This window comes from Nycticebus coucang, chromosome 8 (assembly GCF_027406575.1).
Source record: "Nycticebus coucang isolate mNycCou1 chromosome 8, mNycCou1.pri, whole genome shotgun sequence".
NCBI classification, from domain to species: Eukaryota; Metazoa; Chordata; class Mammalia; order Primates; family Lorisidae; genus Nycticebus; species Nycticebus coucang.
The window spans coordinates 34,464,815-34,478,559 of NC_069787.1; the positions used below are offsets into that span (position 1 = coordinate 34,464,815).

The 13,745-nt window shown below is 41.1% G+C and overlaps 1 protein-coding gene across 2 annotated transcripts in view; it reads left to right on the forward strand.

The window, feature by feature from the left end:
* ADAMTS9 (ADAM metallopeptidase with thrombospondin type 1 motif 9) overlaps positions 1-13,745 on the forward strand; it is a 179,949-nt gene that overhangs the window by 51,635 nt on the left and 114,569 nt on the right. For both annotated transcript variants that reach the window (XM_053599270.1, XM_053599271.1), the window contains exons 12-14: positions 4,072-4,217; positions 12,913-13,094; positions 13,185-13,321. In XM_053599270.1, coding sequence (XP_053455245.1) covers positions 4,072-4,217; positions 12,913-13,094; positions 13,185-13,321 — 465 coding nt within the window. The remainder of the gene's footprint in view (positions 1-4,071; positions 4,218-12,912; positions 13,095-13,184; positions 13,322-13,745) is intronic.

Genomic DNA, 13,745 nt, shown 5'->3' on the forward strand with positions numbered 1-13,745 from the left:
AGCAGGGGGAGGTGAGGCCTGACAACCTCGGACACTTGATGGAGGCTGGGGGGCGTTCACTCAGTTCCAGCCCCACCCCTGATTGATGTTACTGACAGAACAGAACAGAACAACTTTGCAGGAATTTGTTTCTGTCCCAGCTAAATTTCTCTGCAGAAGAGAAGCTGTTTTGAGTTCCCAGAGCCTGCGCCTCAGGCCCTGTCTTTGCTCCTGCAGGTTTGTATTTGGTTACCTGTCGGTTCTAGCCTCCTGTCTTCTTTTGTCTATAGGCTGGTGATCCCCTGAGGGCTGGGTGCGTCTTAAGCTCAGTAAAGCGGTCCTCTGGTCAGCCCCACCCTGGGAACTTCCTAGCTCTGCACGTGCGTTTCTAGTCCCCGTGCTCTACCCAGGCCAGTACCGCCTCAGGCAAACCCTTTACTCATGGGGCCTGCGTTTCTGTCTCAGATCTGTTCCGTGGTGGTTGCCACCTGAGTCCATTTGACATATTTTCATCACACTGGTTAACATAGCCTTCCTGGCATTTTCTTAGTTATTGTGTTAAGACATTTATATTCTACATTTACTAAGTTTCACATCTACCCTTGTAAGATGCACCGTTGGTGTAATCCCACCAATCACCCTCCCTCTGCCCATCCTCTCCCCTCTCCCTCTCCCTCTCCCCTATATTCTTAGGTTATAACTGGGTTAAAGCTTTCATATGAAAGCCATAATTAGTTTCATAGTAGGGCTGAGTACATTGGATACTTTTTCTTCCATTCTTGAGATACTTTACTAAGAAGAATATGTTCCAGCTCCATCCATGTAAACATGAAAGAGGTAAAGTCTCCATCTTTCTTCAAGGCTGCATAATCCATGGTGTACATATACCACAATTTATTAATCAATTTGTGGATTGATGGGCACTACACCAATTTTTAATGAGAAGTTTTCTCTTTAAAAAAACGACCTTGAGGCTCAGCACCTGTAGTTCAAGCCACTAGGGCGCCAGCCACATACACCGAGGCTGGCAGGTTCGAATCCAGCCCGAACCTGCCAAACATCCAGGACAACTACAACCAAAAAATAGTCAGACATTGTGGTGGGCACCTGTAGTCCCAATTACTTGGGAGGCTGAGGCAAGAGAATTGCTTAAGCCTAAGAGTTGGAGGTTGCTGTGAGCTATGATGCTACAGCACTCTACCCAGGGTGACAGCTTGGGACTCTGTCTCAAAAAAAAAAAAAGACCGTGAGGACATGTGAATGCAGTGCTGAATGGTAGCACTATAATAAAACTATCTTCTTGTTTTGTTCTGGTGTTTATGGTAATGCTTAATGAGAGTAATGGTCCTTTCAGAGTTTGCTCATGTGTGGATGTGAAGTCTACAAAATAGAGATTAAGAGACTGAAGTCAGAATTGTCTAGAGGGAAGGAAAATAATGTATCTCCAGGAAACTTCTCATCATTAAAATCCATGAATATGAATTTTCTCCTCACTCCGTAGAATTTATGAAATATGTGCCTGGCAGCAAGATCTGTGATCTCAACGGTATATTAGTTAGGAATTTTGTTCAGGTCAGATCTAGTTATTGTAGTACAAACATGTTGGCTCTTTTCCTGACACAATAGGCTAGTATAAGGGCAAGGCAGGTGATGGAGCTTTATGAAGGGATCTTCATAAAGTCGTGAGAGACCCAGGCTTCTAGTCTCTTTCTGTCCCACCATCCGATGCAAATGACTCTCATCCTCAGAGTCACACATGGCTGTAGCTCCAGCCACGGAATCTTGAGTTTCCAGCCGAAGTAAGTCAAAAGGCAAGGAACAGAAGGTTGAAAGGAACTTCCTAGGAATCCCACTCAGAGCATTCTGTTGATAGCTCTTTGACCTCCTCTACCTGTAGGAGAACTTTGGAAACTACAAGTTCTGTTACTGTAGAGGGATGAAGGGGAGAATATATATTGGGTGAACAACCTGGAGTCTTAGCCCCACTTAACTATCTCACAATTCTTACATTTGGTGAAAATTGCAGTCTTTATTTACGTGTCAAAAATTGTCACCAACATTTTAAATAAAAATGTTTAAAAAAAAAAAGAAAAAAATTGTCCCCATTTGCTCACAGTTGAGAGGCAGTATGTCTTCCAGTTAGAAGTAGGCACTGTTCAGTCTCGCTGGCTGTGTTTCAGCCTCATCCCTGCCCCTCCCTGACTGATGCTTGGTGTTGACCCCTCTGTGTCTCCATCTTCTTTCCTATAGAAATAAAAGTGATAGGTACTAGTGTTCCTGTGTTCCATCATACCTACTCCTTAGTGTATGGTAAGGATAAATATGTGTGTGTATAGCTTAGAACAGTGCCTGGCAGATACTGAGTCTAGTGCTGTATACATGTTTGCAGTGATTATGGCCACTGTTATACTCCAGACAGCTCTGGCAGGTAAGTCCCCATTTTTTCAGACTTCCATGACTCTTCTGTGGAAGAGCCACCACTCACAGGCAGACTTCCTTACCAGTTGAGCTTTTTGACCTGATCTGTCCACTCTGGTGGTCACTGAGCACCTGAGATGTCAGTCTGAATGGAGATGTGCTTAAATGTAAAATATGCCCCAGGTTTTGAAGACTTAGTACCAAAGAAAAGACTATTAAAAAACAAATCTCATGGATAATTTTATATTGACTACATGTAGAAATAATGTGATATTTGAGATATCATGGCCTAAATAAAATTTAATTAATTTCAGGGCTTTATTTTTTTTCAACATTTTTATGCAATTTCTAGAAATTCTTGAATTCTATCAATGGCTCATTTTCCATTTCTATTGGTTAGTGATACTCTAGGCCCCACTGCCTCTCGTTCGTTTATTCATGTATTTTTATGTGCATATATTCCCAGAAATGTTCACGGAAGACAGATATTAAAGTGATTTTCAGAGTGACATGATCCCTGCTGGCTCAGCCCATGTTTCTCGAGTGTTCCAGGGTTCCAGTGCAGAACCTTTTAAGCCTCTGCAAAACAGCCCGGGGAAAAGGACATGTCCCAGATATTATAAGAGGATAATTACCAGGGAGGAGGCAGATAGACCAGAGAAAGCTTAATTGCACTGTTTAAATAATTGTTCGCCCAGCCTTTCGTGGCAGAGAGGCCGACTGTTCTGAGACCTTCACCTGCCTCTTGTTTTTCCAGTCTCCCTGCACCCCACCCACCCCCTGACCTTCCAGGCTTTCTGCATCTGCCCCCCACGGCTGTGTCCTCACTGGGGATAAATCATGACAGCCGCCACTAGCTCTGCTTCAGAGATCTGAGTGAGCTGCGGGGCGTCACCCTCCTGAGGCCACTGCCACCACTGTTCCTTTGTCCAGTGCTTGGTGACCTCGGCTTTGTGTCAGGGTTTCACACCCCAACAATGGCAGAGGGTTGGAAGGGGCTTCTCCACTCACTTATCCTGCTGTGGAGTTTTATTTTTACTATTTTTAAAAAACATCATAGCATTCTGCCTGCTGGAGAATCTGAAGCCAACAGTAACAAAAAGGTAATAAAATGTAGGACTCTGTAAGGTGTCCGTTTTGCTGCAGTGTCAGCCTGAGAGTGAGTTCGTGGGAATCATGTAACTAGCTTTTTTTTCTCTTTCTCTCCTATGTAATTAAAATTGGGTTTTCAAATCCATTGGAAGCAATGGAACATACGCCAGTCTTGGTACCTGGTAACATCTCTAGGCCTTGTCAGTGGAGACACATTACACGAATCCTGCCGCTCACTTTGGCCCTATAACCGGTCTGCTGTTTTCACTCCCAGCTTTTTCTAGTAGACTAATAGAGCAGTTTGAAGGCCAACATTGGAGTTACTCTGTCAGTCCAGAGCCAGTCACTCCCTGGCTGGCCAGCTTTATCCAAACAAAGCTGTAAATGAACACATAGCCTAAAATCAGTAAGTGCGAAGTTAAAACCCCTACAGTTTCTGTGATTCATAGAGATGATGAATTTGAAGCATTTCCAAGCAGCACGTGGGAAAAAAGTAAAGTGTGGTATATTTGAAAGGACAGCCGGTCCTACATTGACTCACAGCGCCAAGCTCTCCCTCACTGTTCCCCTTATTAAATACAGCACTGCAAGTTTGGATTTTGTGTTCCCAAAGAAATGGAGGTCCCCGTGACTGATGGATCCTGGGGAAGTTGGAGTCACTTTGGAACCTGCTCAAGAACTTGTGGAGGAGGCATCAAAACAGCCATACGGGAGTGCAACAGACCAGAGTAAGTCCTCGGTGTAGGTGCTGCTGTGGCAGGCGTAGAATGTTCGGTGGTGGTGGTGGGGGGGGGATGTAAATTACCTGAAGGCGGATGAAGAGCACTTTCCAAGTTAGACAGCAGGTGGACTTCAAGGGCTGCTTGTACCCAAGGTACCCAAACTCTCTAGCCCCAGGCACCTCTGCTCTGTATTACTTTTCTCCCAAGGAAGTCTGTCTATCCATTGATGGGCTTTGTGTAGGCTGTGCCAAGTTTCTCAGTTTTGACGACCGGGAATATCTACTGCCCACCAGTCCCCCAACTTGAGATAGTGCATTAATAGTGTGAATAGATAAATTTTCACAAGGAAAAAAGAAGTTAAGTGAAATACTGAAAAGGGCTCACAGACCCCAAGGGACCTGGGACCTCAAGTTGGGAATTACTCTTTAATCAATCTAGCTGTATTACAGGTAAAACACCCGAGGGTCTCCCCATCCCACTACCTGGCCGTTTGTAGACTGGGAGTCTCTTGCCTTTCAGGATAATTCTTCTTATGTGACCATGGCAACCTCTAGCCTTGTTAGAACTTACATGTTCAAGTAAAATCAATGGGGTTTTTCCTTAGTGGTGTTTGTTTGTTTGTTTTGAGACAGAATCTCACTCTGTCCCCCAGGTAGAGTTCCGTGGCATCATAGCTCACAGCAACCTCAAACTCTTGGGCTCAAGTCATCCTCTTGCCTCAGCTTCCCAAGCAGCTGGGACTACAGCTGCCCACCACAACACCCGGCTAGTTTTTCTATTTTTAGTAGAGATGGGGTTTCACTTTTGCTGAGGCTGGTCTCAAACTCCTGAGCTCAGGTGATCTACCCTCCTTGGCCTCCCAGACTGCTAGGATTAGAGGCAGAAACCACCATGCCCAACCTTTCCCTAGCGTTTATTACAGCTGACTTGTGTTGTTGGGGAGGGGACTGTTTACATGTAGATAATAAATTATTATCTTCATTATGAGGAATGACTTCCAATTTTATGTGGATATAAGATGTATAAAGTTTAGAAGGAATAGAAAATAGTACACAAGTAAAAATAAGTAATAGCTTTTATGGTACTTTGTTAGACTTCCCATTGGGCATGTACGGGCCAGGGCGCCTAGGAAGAAGTCTTTACAGAACAGGGATGGTTTTTTGATTCATAAACCAACAGCTAATTTTAAAGACCCCAGGTGCTTTGGCTTTATGTGAAATTATTTCACTGTGCAGTACCCATTGATAGCAAATTCAATTGCTGAGAGAAGGAAGAGGTGAACTGAAGGAGATGGGCTAGTGTGATACCATAGCAGTGTTGGATAGTCACAGAGACCAGGTGCCAGGCACTACTCAGGTCTAGCTGATTGTGGAGCGGTAGGAAGAGAGTCTAATGTGGACAAAGCTTTTAGCTCACAGCAGCGTTAGAAGGAATAGAACTTTCTGCCCCTCTCATTTGGTCTTTCTGTGCTTTGTTTCTCTACCAGATGTTTTAAAATATATTTGTGTGTATTTAAATAGAAACTGTTTCTGTCAGTGCAATAAAAGCAATACGTCTCTCTTCCCCCCAAAAATAATAAATAAATAAATAATTTTTATAAGAAAAATCTGAATTGGGCAGTGCCTGTGGCTCAAAGGAGTAGGGTGCTGGCCCCATATGCCAGAGGTGGCGGGTTCAAATCCAACCCCGGCCAAAAAAAAAAAAAAGAAAAATGTGAATTATAAGAACACAGCCATAGGCCACTAATGTGCAAACCCTGGTCTAAATAAATACTCTGTGATGATCAATTTATTTTAATTCATTTTGTTTGTAGTCTAACATCTATTTCACGTCCACCTAATATTAATCTCTAAAACAACTAAAAGGCTGTAAGACAAACTCTGCTCAGTAAAACTAACACTGTAGCTATGGATAAAAATGAATAAACATTAGATTTTCTATGTAATCTACATTTTTTATTAGTTTTTAAAGTAATAGTAAAAATATAGCCCATGCTTTTAAAAAAATTTAGATACAAACACATGTGATATAAAAAATTTCTGTCATCATGATTCCTGTACTCTACTTTCTCCTCACAATAAATAATCACTGGAAAATAATTTGTGGATCATCTCAGACTTGTAGAACAGATTGTGAATGAGGTATGTATTATATGAAATAAGTATCATGTAAAATAAGGCTCATACTGCTTTTCAAAGTCAACTATATATTCTGTCTGTGTATATTGTTGAAGATTTTAAAACAACCGTTGCAACTAACAGCTAATATGATGAATTTCCTACAAACTAAAAGCCATTTGGTGGCTTCCTTGAGCACAATTCTTACTTTATAGTTAAGTGCTATTATGAGGGCGTGGATATTGCAAACTTACTAACATTTTGATTCAGTAATACTTCATTCAAAAGAAGTACTTGGCCTTTTTAATTGTAAAGTCTTAGAGCAATTCTAGAAGTAATGTGAAAAGCGGAGAGAGATAAATCACTCTGTAATTGGAATGGGCTAGACAAAGAAAATCACCCAGTGTAAAGATCTCAGCAGAAAAGGATCTTGAGCTTCAAAGAGAAACAAAGATTTCACATTCAGAAGTTAAGAACCAGTCACCAAAGACCTCAATTAGAGGTCCTTGTCCTTGCTGTTTGCTATGGGAGGTTTTAAAAAAATACAATCCACCTAGTGGGTGTCAGCACTGACATCATTTCATTAAAACTCCTCCAAGTTATTTGCAGGTTCGGATGTCCCTGTTAATTGAGGAAGGAGACTGTCTCTGAATCCTGAGATTACAATGGCTCTGGGCGAGTCAATTTAAAAAGAGAAGGGGACATTGGAAAGGGAAAAATCAGATCCAAATCTCCGTTTAAAAGCTTGTTCAGAGAAATTCAGGGAGCAGATGGTTCATTATGTAGAATGTGGAAGTGTTTGCTGTCATGCCTCTCAAGGAGTTTGAGGGGAGCAGCCGCCCCTCGCTGGGAATATGCCTTTTCTCAGTTTGATGAGCCCTTAGAATATAATGTAGAGCTCCATTTTTAGAATTCAAAGTATGACTCTATTAAGGACAAATGGATTATTTCCCCCCCTGCCCCACAGAATTCATCTGATTCAAGAATGTATTTATTTAGCATCCAGATGCTTTGTGCTATATTCTTAGGGCTTTTTTCTCCCTCTGAAAAGGCATAAAAGCCAAAAAAGATGAGAAGTAGCCTTGTACATGGGATTATGCAGTACTCGATGAGCAAGTCGTAGAGACCATATGTTTTCTAATTTCGGCCAAAAACTTTTTTGATCTCAACGGCATTTGGTGTTACAGGTGGGGTCCTAATATTTTGTCTTGAAATGCTATTTTAATTTTTTAAATCTCAATTTTGATTCATGTCCTACAGATAAGATGATTATGCATCCTGGTTTGCAAGACAGTACCAATTTATACCTGTTGCCTTGGAGAAGTTGTTCATTGCCCTCATTTTCATTCTGAAAGGATCTTTGATTGGATAATTAATTATATTGTCATGTGACCTATAAGAAACATGTAAAAGAGTACAATTTAAAATTAGGACCACCAGTGGGGCACAGTGCCCCACATCTGTAATCCTGGCACTCTGGGAGGCCCTGGTGGGAGGATCACTTGAGCTCAGGAGTTCAAGACCAACCTGAGCAAAAGCAAGACCCCATCACTACTAAAAGTAGAAAAATTAGCTGGCCATGGTGGGTGCCTGTAGTCCCAGCTCCTTGGATGGCTGAGGTAGGAGGACTGCTTGAGCCCAGAAGTTTGAGGTTGCTGTGAGCTATGATGATGCCACTGCACTTTACCCAGGTGACAAAACAAGACTCTGGCTCAAAAAAATGAAAATAAAATAAATAAAAGATAGAATTAGTACTACCAGAAGCATAATTTACAGTATGAAAAACAAGACCAAGCTTTAGAACTAGAAGATGCATTATTAGACCTTTGGGTCCTTTACTTGTTGTTTTGTGCTTGAAATTTGGCTCTGAGCTTCCTGGTAGCTGAAACAACATATACAATTTATAGAATTGTAACAGTCTATCAGAATTAAAAAAAAATAAATCATACCAATTCTTCAGGAAAGGCAGAACTTTTTTCCCCCCTAATACTTCTTTTTTGCTTTTAAATTAGCTGATAGGGTAAATTAAAAAATAATAATCTTCATAGATTTGAGAAAATGAGAAGATTTTGAACTAGATTTTTCCCATTTAGGCTTTCACCATGGCAACTGCTTATGAAGTCTTACATAAAAAGAATATCTAAAGCATATGTCTATTTATTCCCCACCACCACCACCAAAACCCTGAATTTCTCATTTAGCTATAATAAAGAATTACAGCACAGTTTTTTAGAAGCACTCAATTCAGATGAATTTGTTATGTAATATTGAGAAATGGTTACTGGGGAAGAGCCGTTAACTGATGAATGAATAAAGGGATGGAGCTGTGCACAGTAGCCTACACTTGTAATCCTAGCACTCTGGGAAGTTGAGGCAGGTAGATTGCTTGAGGTCACGGGTTCGTGACCAACCTGAGCAAAAAGCGAGATCCTGTCTCTACTAAAACTGAGGCAAGAGGATCACTTGAGCCCAAGAGTTGGAAGTTGCTGTGAGCTATGATGCCATGGCATTCTACCCAGGGCGACAGCTTGAGACTCTGTCTTAGGAAAAAAAAAAAGAATCAGCCCATACACTGCCCCATTTGGAAGGATCTTTGAAGATGTTCTGATACAGCTTCCTACCCTATCCCCTCTAGTCTTCTGATAGCCTTTTAGCACTCTCCACAAGTGTCTGTCAGCCACCTTCTTAAAAACCTCGAGGGTAGGACGCACACTACTTTTTGGGTATGCTCGTTGTATCATTTGAAATTTCTTGTGCCACTCTTAAATTTGCCTACCGTTCATTGTAAATAAACATGAAAGATGAGATTTCCATTCAGGTCCATTTGTAGACTAATGTTCAGCTTTTTCCTTGAGGCAAAATGTACCTGTGAGGATCTTTCCAAAAATTCTTTCATAGTTTTGGTCATGCTTCATCCCACATTTCCTTCCTATGTATTAATGAACATGGTTGTATAACGTGCTTGAAAGAAAAATCTGACTTGGCTGTGTAAGACAATAATTAATCTAGCATTTTTCCTAAATCCTTTCCATCCCAATTTGACATGCACTATTTTAAAAGGGTTTTAACAGTTAGAAAATGTGGTTAATATTATCTTTAAAACCACATCTCCTATAAGTTTTAATATTTGCTTACATGGACAAAATACTCCTATCCAGCTAAATTCTTAAATTATAAAATAATTTTTTTTCCATGCTAGAAGGTGAATTCCGTTGGCTAAAGCTTTTCCTGGTACACACTACCTGCAAATCAGGCAGAAATCACATTATTAAGGAGGGAAGAAATAGAATATAGTTCAAAAGGACAAATTCACATTTGTTTGAGTCATATTGATAATTAAGAAAGAAATTATAATCTGCCTTTGCATAAAAATAAATCAAGTCACAGGCCAAGTTTTGATATGGGAAGGGTCCTGTCTAGGAAGAGGTAGGCTGGAAGAGAGTCTGAATCATGAGCTTAGGGTCAGGGAGAGCTGGACTGGCTTCCAGCCAGCACCTCTCACTAGACCGGTTGTGCCCTTGCCATGTTAATTAGCATTTCTGAACGTATTTCCCTAGTTTATAAAACAAGGATGCTGTTACCTACCTCACAAGTTGCTGTGCACAGTCAGTGACAAAAATCGGATCAGCACACTTTTTTTTTGTAAGGGCCAGATAGTAAATATCTTAGGCTTTGTAGTTTATATGGTCTCTATTACAGCTACTTAATACTCGCCAATATAGGGAGAAACATACATAGTCAATATGGGTGTGGCTTATGGTCTAATAAAACTTTATTTATGGATACTGAAATTTGAATTTCACGTAGTTCTCATGTGTCATGAAATATTCTTCTTTTTTAAAATTTGTTTTCCATTATCTTAAAATGTAAAAATCATTCTTAGCTCACAAGCCATGCAAAAACAGGCTGTGGTTAAATTTGGCTAGGGAGGCTGTGTTTTACTAGAACCTTGTACTAGCTGAACACGTATTGAACACTTACTGTGTGCCAGGGCTTGTTTAAATGCTTTTATTGTATTAACCTAGTTAATCCTCACCACAGCCCTATGAAGTAGGTATTAATATCGTCTTCCTTTTACAAATGTGGAAACTGAGGGTTAGAGAGGTTAAGCAATTTGCCTAATAATTGTGCCATTATTAAAAGGCGGGGCTGGAATTCAAACCTTCTGGAATATAACCCCTGGCAGTATTCCCTCTCCTATGTAGTATTTTTTTTAATGTGGTATTAATGAAAAAATGTTTTTTATTAAAAATAAATAACAAAATACAATTTGCCATGTTATAGTGGTCAAAGCAGGCCAAGGTAGAAACTGTTGCCATCTGAAGGGAAGCCACCTACAAGTAATAACTATTTGCAGACCAAAGAACAACTGCATTTGATAAATTTCAAGAGTCAACTAAGGCTTGTTATACAAGAGAGTAAAAAGAAAATCAACTTAAAATTTTTTTTTTCAAAGGGAAAGAAATATGAGTTACTTTCAGGCAATAAATAAATGATCCATCCATAGTCAGTTGAGACATCTAAAAAGATTCTGTAAAAATAATTTCAACCTGAGGAAAAATTGAATGGGGGATCTTCCTTGTAGCACATTTAAGACAAGTTTCACCTGAGCAAGTGTACAGGCCAGATCTATTATTTATGTGTAATCTGTAATGTTTTATGCATGGGACTGGGGTGCCTTGGTACTGAGAAAAGGGCTTGGTATCCAGGAAACCAAGTCTGCATCTCTAAATGCCACTAAAAAGGAAAAGACTCTGGACCACAGCACAAGGATACTGTAGCAGTGGGGCAAGAATGTGGGGGACTTTGGCCTGACTCTGCCCCTTTATTAGCTGCTAGACCTTGGGCAGAGTACTTCTCTGAACTTCCTGTCACTTGGTGTAAAAGTACCTCATCTGCCCTACCCCGGGGCAGGACATGAAAGAGCTTTAGCAAGTTGAGTTCACGGTGCAGATTCAAAGCATACGGGCTTAATTGGGCTTAATGGGGAAACCATCCAATGGACACACTGTGTTAAAGTGGCATTTTGCATCCCTCCATACAGTCTTCTTTGTGATAAATGATGGTAAACATTTCTCAGACTCCTTGCTACGCCCCTCAGATTCCCAGCAAGCCTTTCAGTGTCATCATCATATGAAATGTGAAGGACGGAGCCCAGGGAAACCAGGTAGCTTACACAGAGGCACCCAGCTTGTAATGGCAAATCTGGTGCTCTCACTTTATTCTCCAATCTTTGATCTGGAAAGGACATTTATAACAACAACAGGACAATCTTCCCTAGGTAGGCCTTCCTGAGATCTGGGTACTGAGTCCAGGCCTCCCAGTGTTCATAGGTGGTGCTCAGATCAACTGCTGAATCAGATCAGATTAGACTGGGTACTGCTGTCATGTAATAACACAGCAGCTAACATTTTCCAGCATCTACTGTGGGCATGCATTTTAGAGAAGGGGAAAATAGAAGCCTAGGGACATTAAGAACTTAGGCTAGGGCCATATCACGAGGATAAGGCAAGAAGAGAACCCAGATTCAACTCCAGAATTCTTTTTACCTTGTATTCCATATTTTATGGCCATGGATGTATTTCTCATTCATCAAAACCCCTCTTTGAAGAAGAAAAAACTCCACTTTTTATAGTCAGAATTATTCTGAAAGATTCATTGTAATGGAAAAAGGTGAAAATTTTTCTTTCAGTCTCATGGGTATCCCAGGGTTGCTGTGAAATCCAAGCTGTTCTAGCCCTGGGTAGGTGAGCCTTGACTTCCTATGATTCTGTGATCTTCCCATATCCATGATGAACTTGACAAGCTGCTGACTGCTGATCGATGTATTGTATAATTTATTTTCTGGATCACATCTGGAAAATACATGCTGAGATTAAATTTGCACCATGATGCTTTGCAAAGCACATTCCATACTCCTGTCACACAAAAGATAATGAAACCAGTATGTTCTTTCCCACTTCTCTTTATTCAAATATGGGCACATTCCCTTTATTACATTTTATCTATGAAACAAAATAAACAAAAACAATGGTTGCCAATAGAGAGGATTGGGAGGGACAGAATGAATGGAGGTGGAAGGGCTCAAGTTTATGATGGTCCACCATGGTAATTCAAGGTTCAGAGGTAGACAGGGAGTGTTGTAACTGCTCACAGGTACCTTTCACCTTTTATGTTTTCAAAATGCAAGGGCTGTGAATCTTTTGAAGAAAAGGGACAAAAAACGCTCCAGGAGATTCAGGCTTTGTATTTCATACTTAAAGCTGCATTCCCTACCATTTTATCCTCAAAACAGCCTTAGTGTTGAATGCAGCAGCTCATGCCCATAATCCCAGTACTTTGGGAGGCCAAGGCAGGAAGATCACTTGGCCAAGGCCAAGTCAGGAGTTCAAGGCCAGACTGGGCAACATGGGGAACCCCCCACACACACACAACCCCAGTCTCTGCAGTCCATCAGTTAATCAGTCAGTTAATCAATAAATAGCTATACAAGATAGCTGCATCATATTATACAAATATCAGGAATGAGGGAAGATGTGTGAGAAATATAATAATACAACGTGTGTTCTTTACATTTTTCTCAGGCCAAAAAATGGTGGAAAATACTGTGTAGGGCGTAGAATGAAATTTAAGTCCTGCAACACGGAGCCATGTCTCAAGCAGAAGCGAGACTTCCGAGATGAACAGTGTGCCCACTTTGACGGAAAGCATTTTAACATCAACGGGCTGCTTCCCAACGTGCGTTGGGTCCCTAAGTACAGTGGAAGTAAGTCCGTCTGGGTAGGTGCCTGCTGTTGGCAGGCTGGTCTCGGGGCCAGGCACAGAAGTCACCTTGCATCCTGTTTCTCCTCTCTAGTTTTGATGAAGGACCGTTGCAAGTTGTTCTGCAGAGTGGCAGGGAACACAGCCTACTATCAGCTCCGAGACAGAGTGGTAGATGGAACCCCGTGTGGCCAGGACACTAACGATATCTGTGTCCAGGGCCTTTGCCGAGTAAGTCTCAGATGGTGTTTTCTTCATTGTGTTGTCCTACTGCCGTGCTGTGGTTTGTGGCTTCCGTGATAGAATAGCAATTACTATCTTCTCAAAGTATGGTCCTTGGGACAGCATCAGCATCACCTTATTTTGATGTGTAGTGTGCCAAAGTTTGGGAACCACTGCCCTAGGTTTTCCTGGCCTCTGTGGGTAGTCCACACAAATCTTCCTTTAAATATTTATTATAACAATTTACACGCTTGCTCTTCTTTACCTTGAACTCATTGCTTAAGTAAATGCTTCCTGAGGGCAGGTCTTCTGTATTGAATGGCTGTGCTCCAGAAAGAGCTGTCCTCATTCAGATTCTTCTTTGTGATTTTAACCACAAGTACTTCTACTTATGACATACTCATTAATTATTCTTGAACGGGAAATTGAGAAT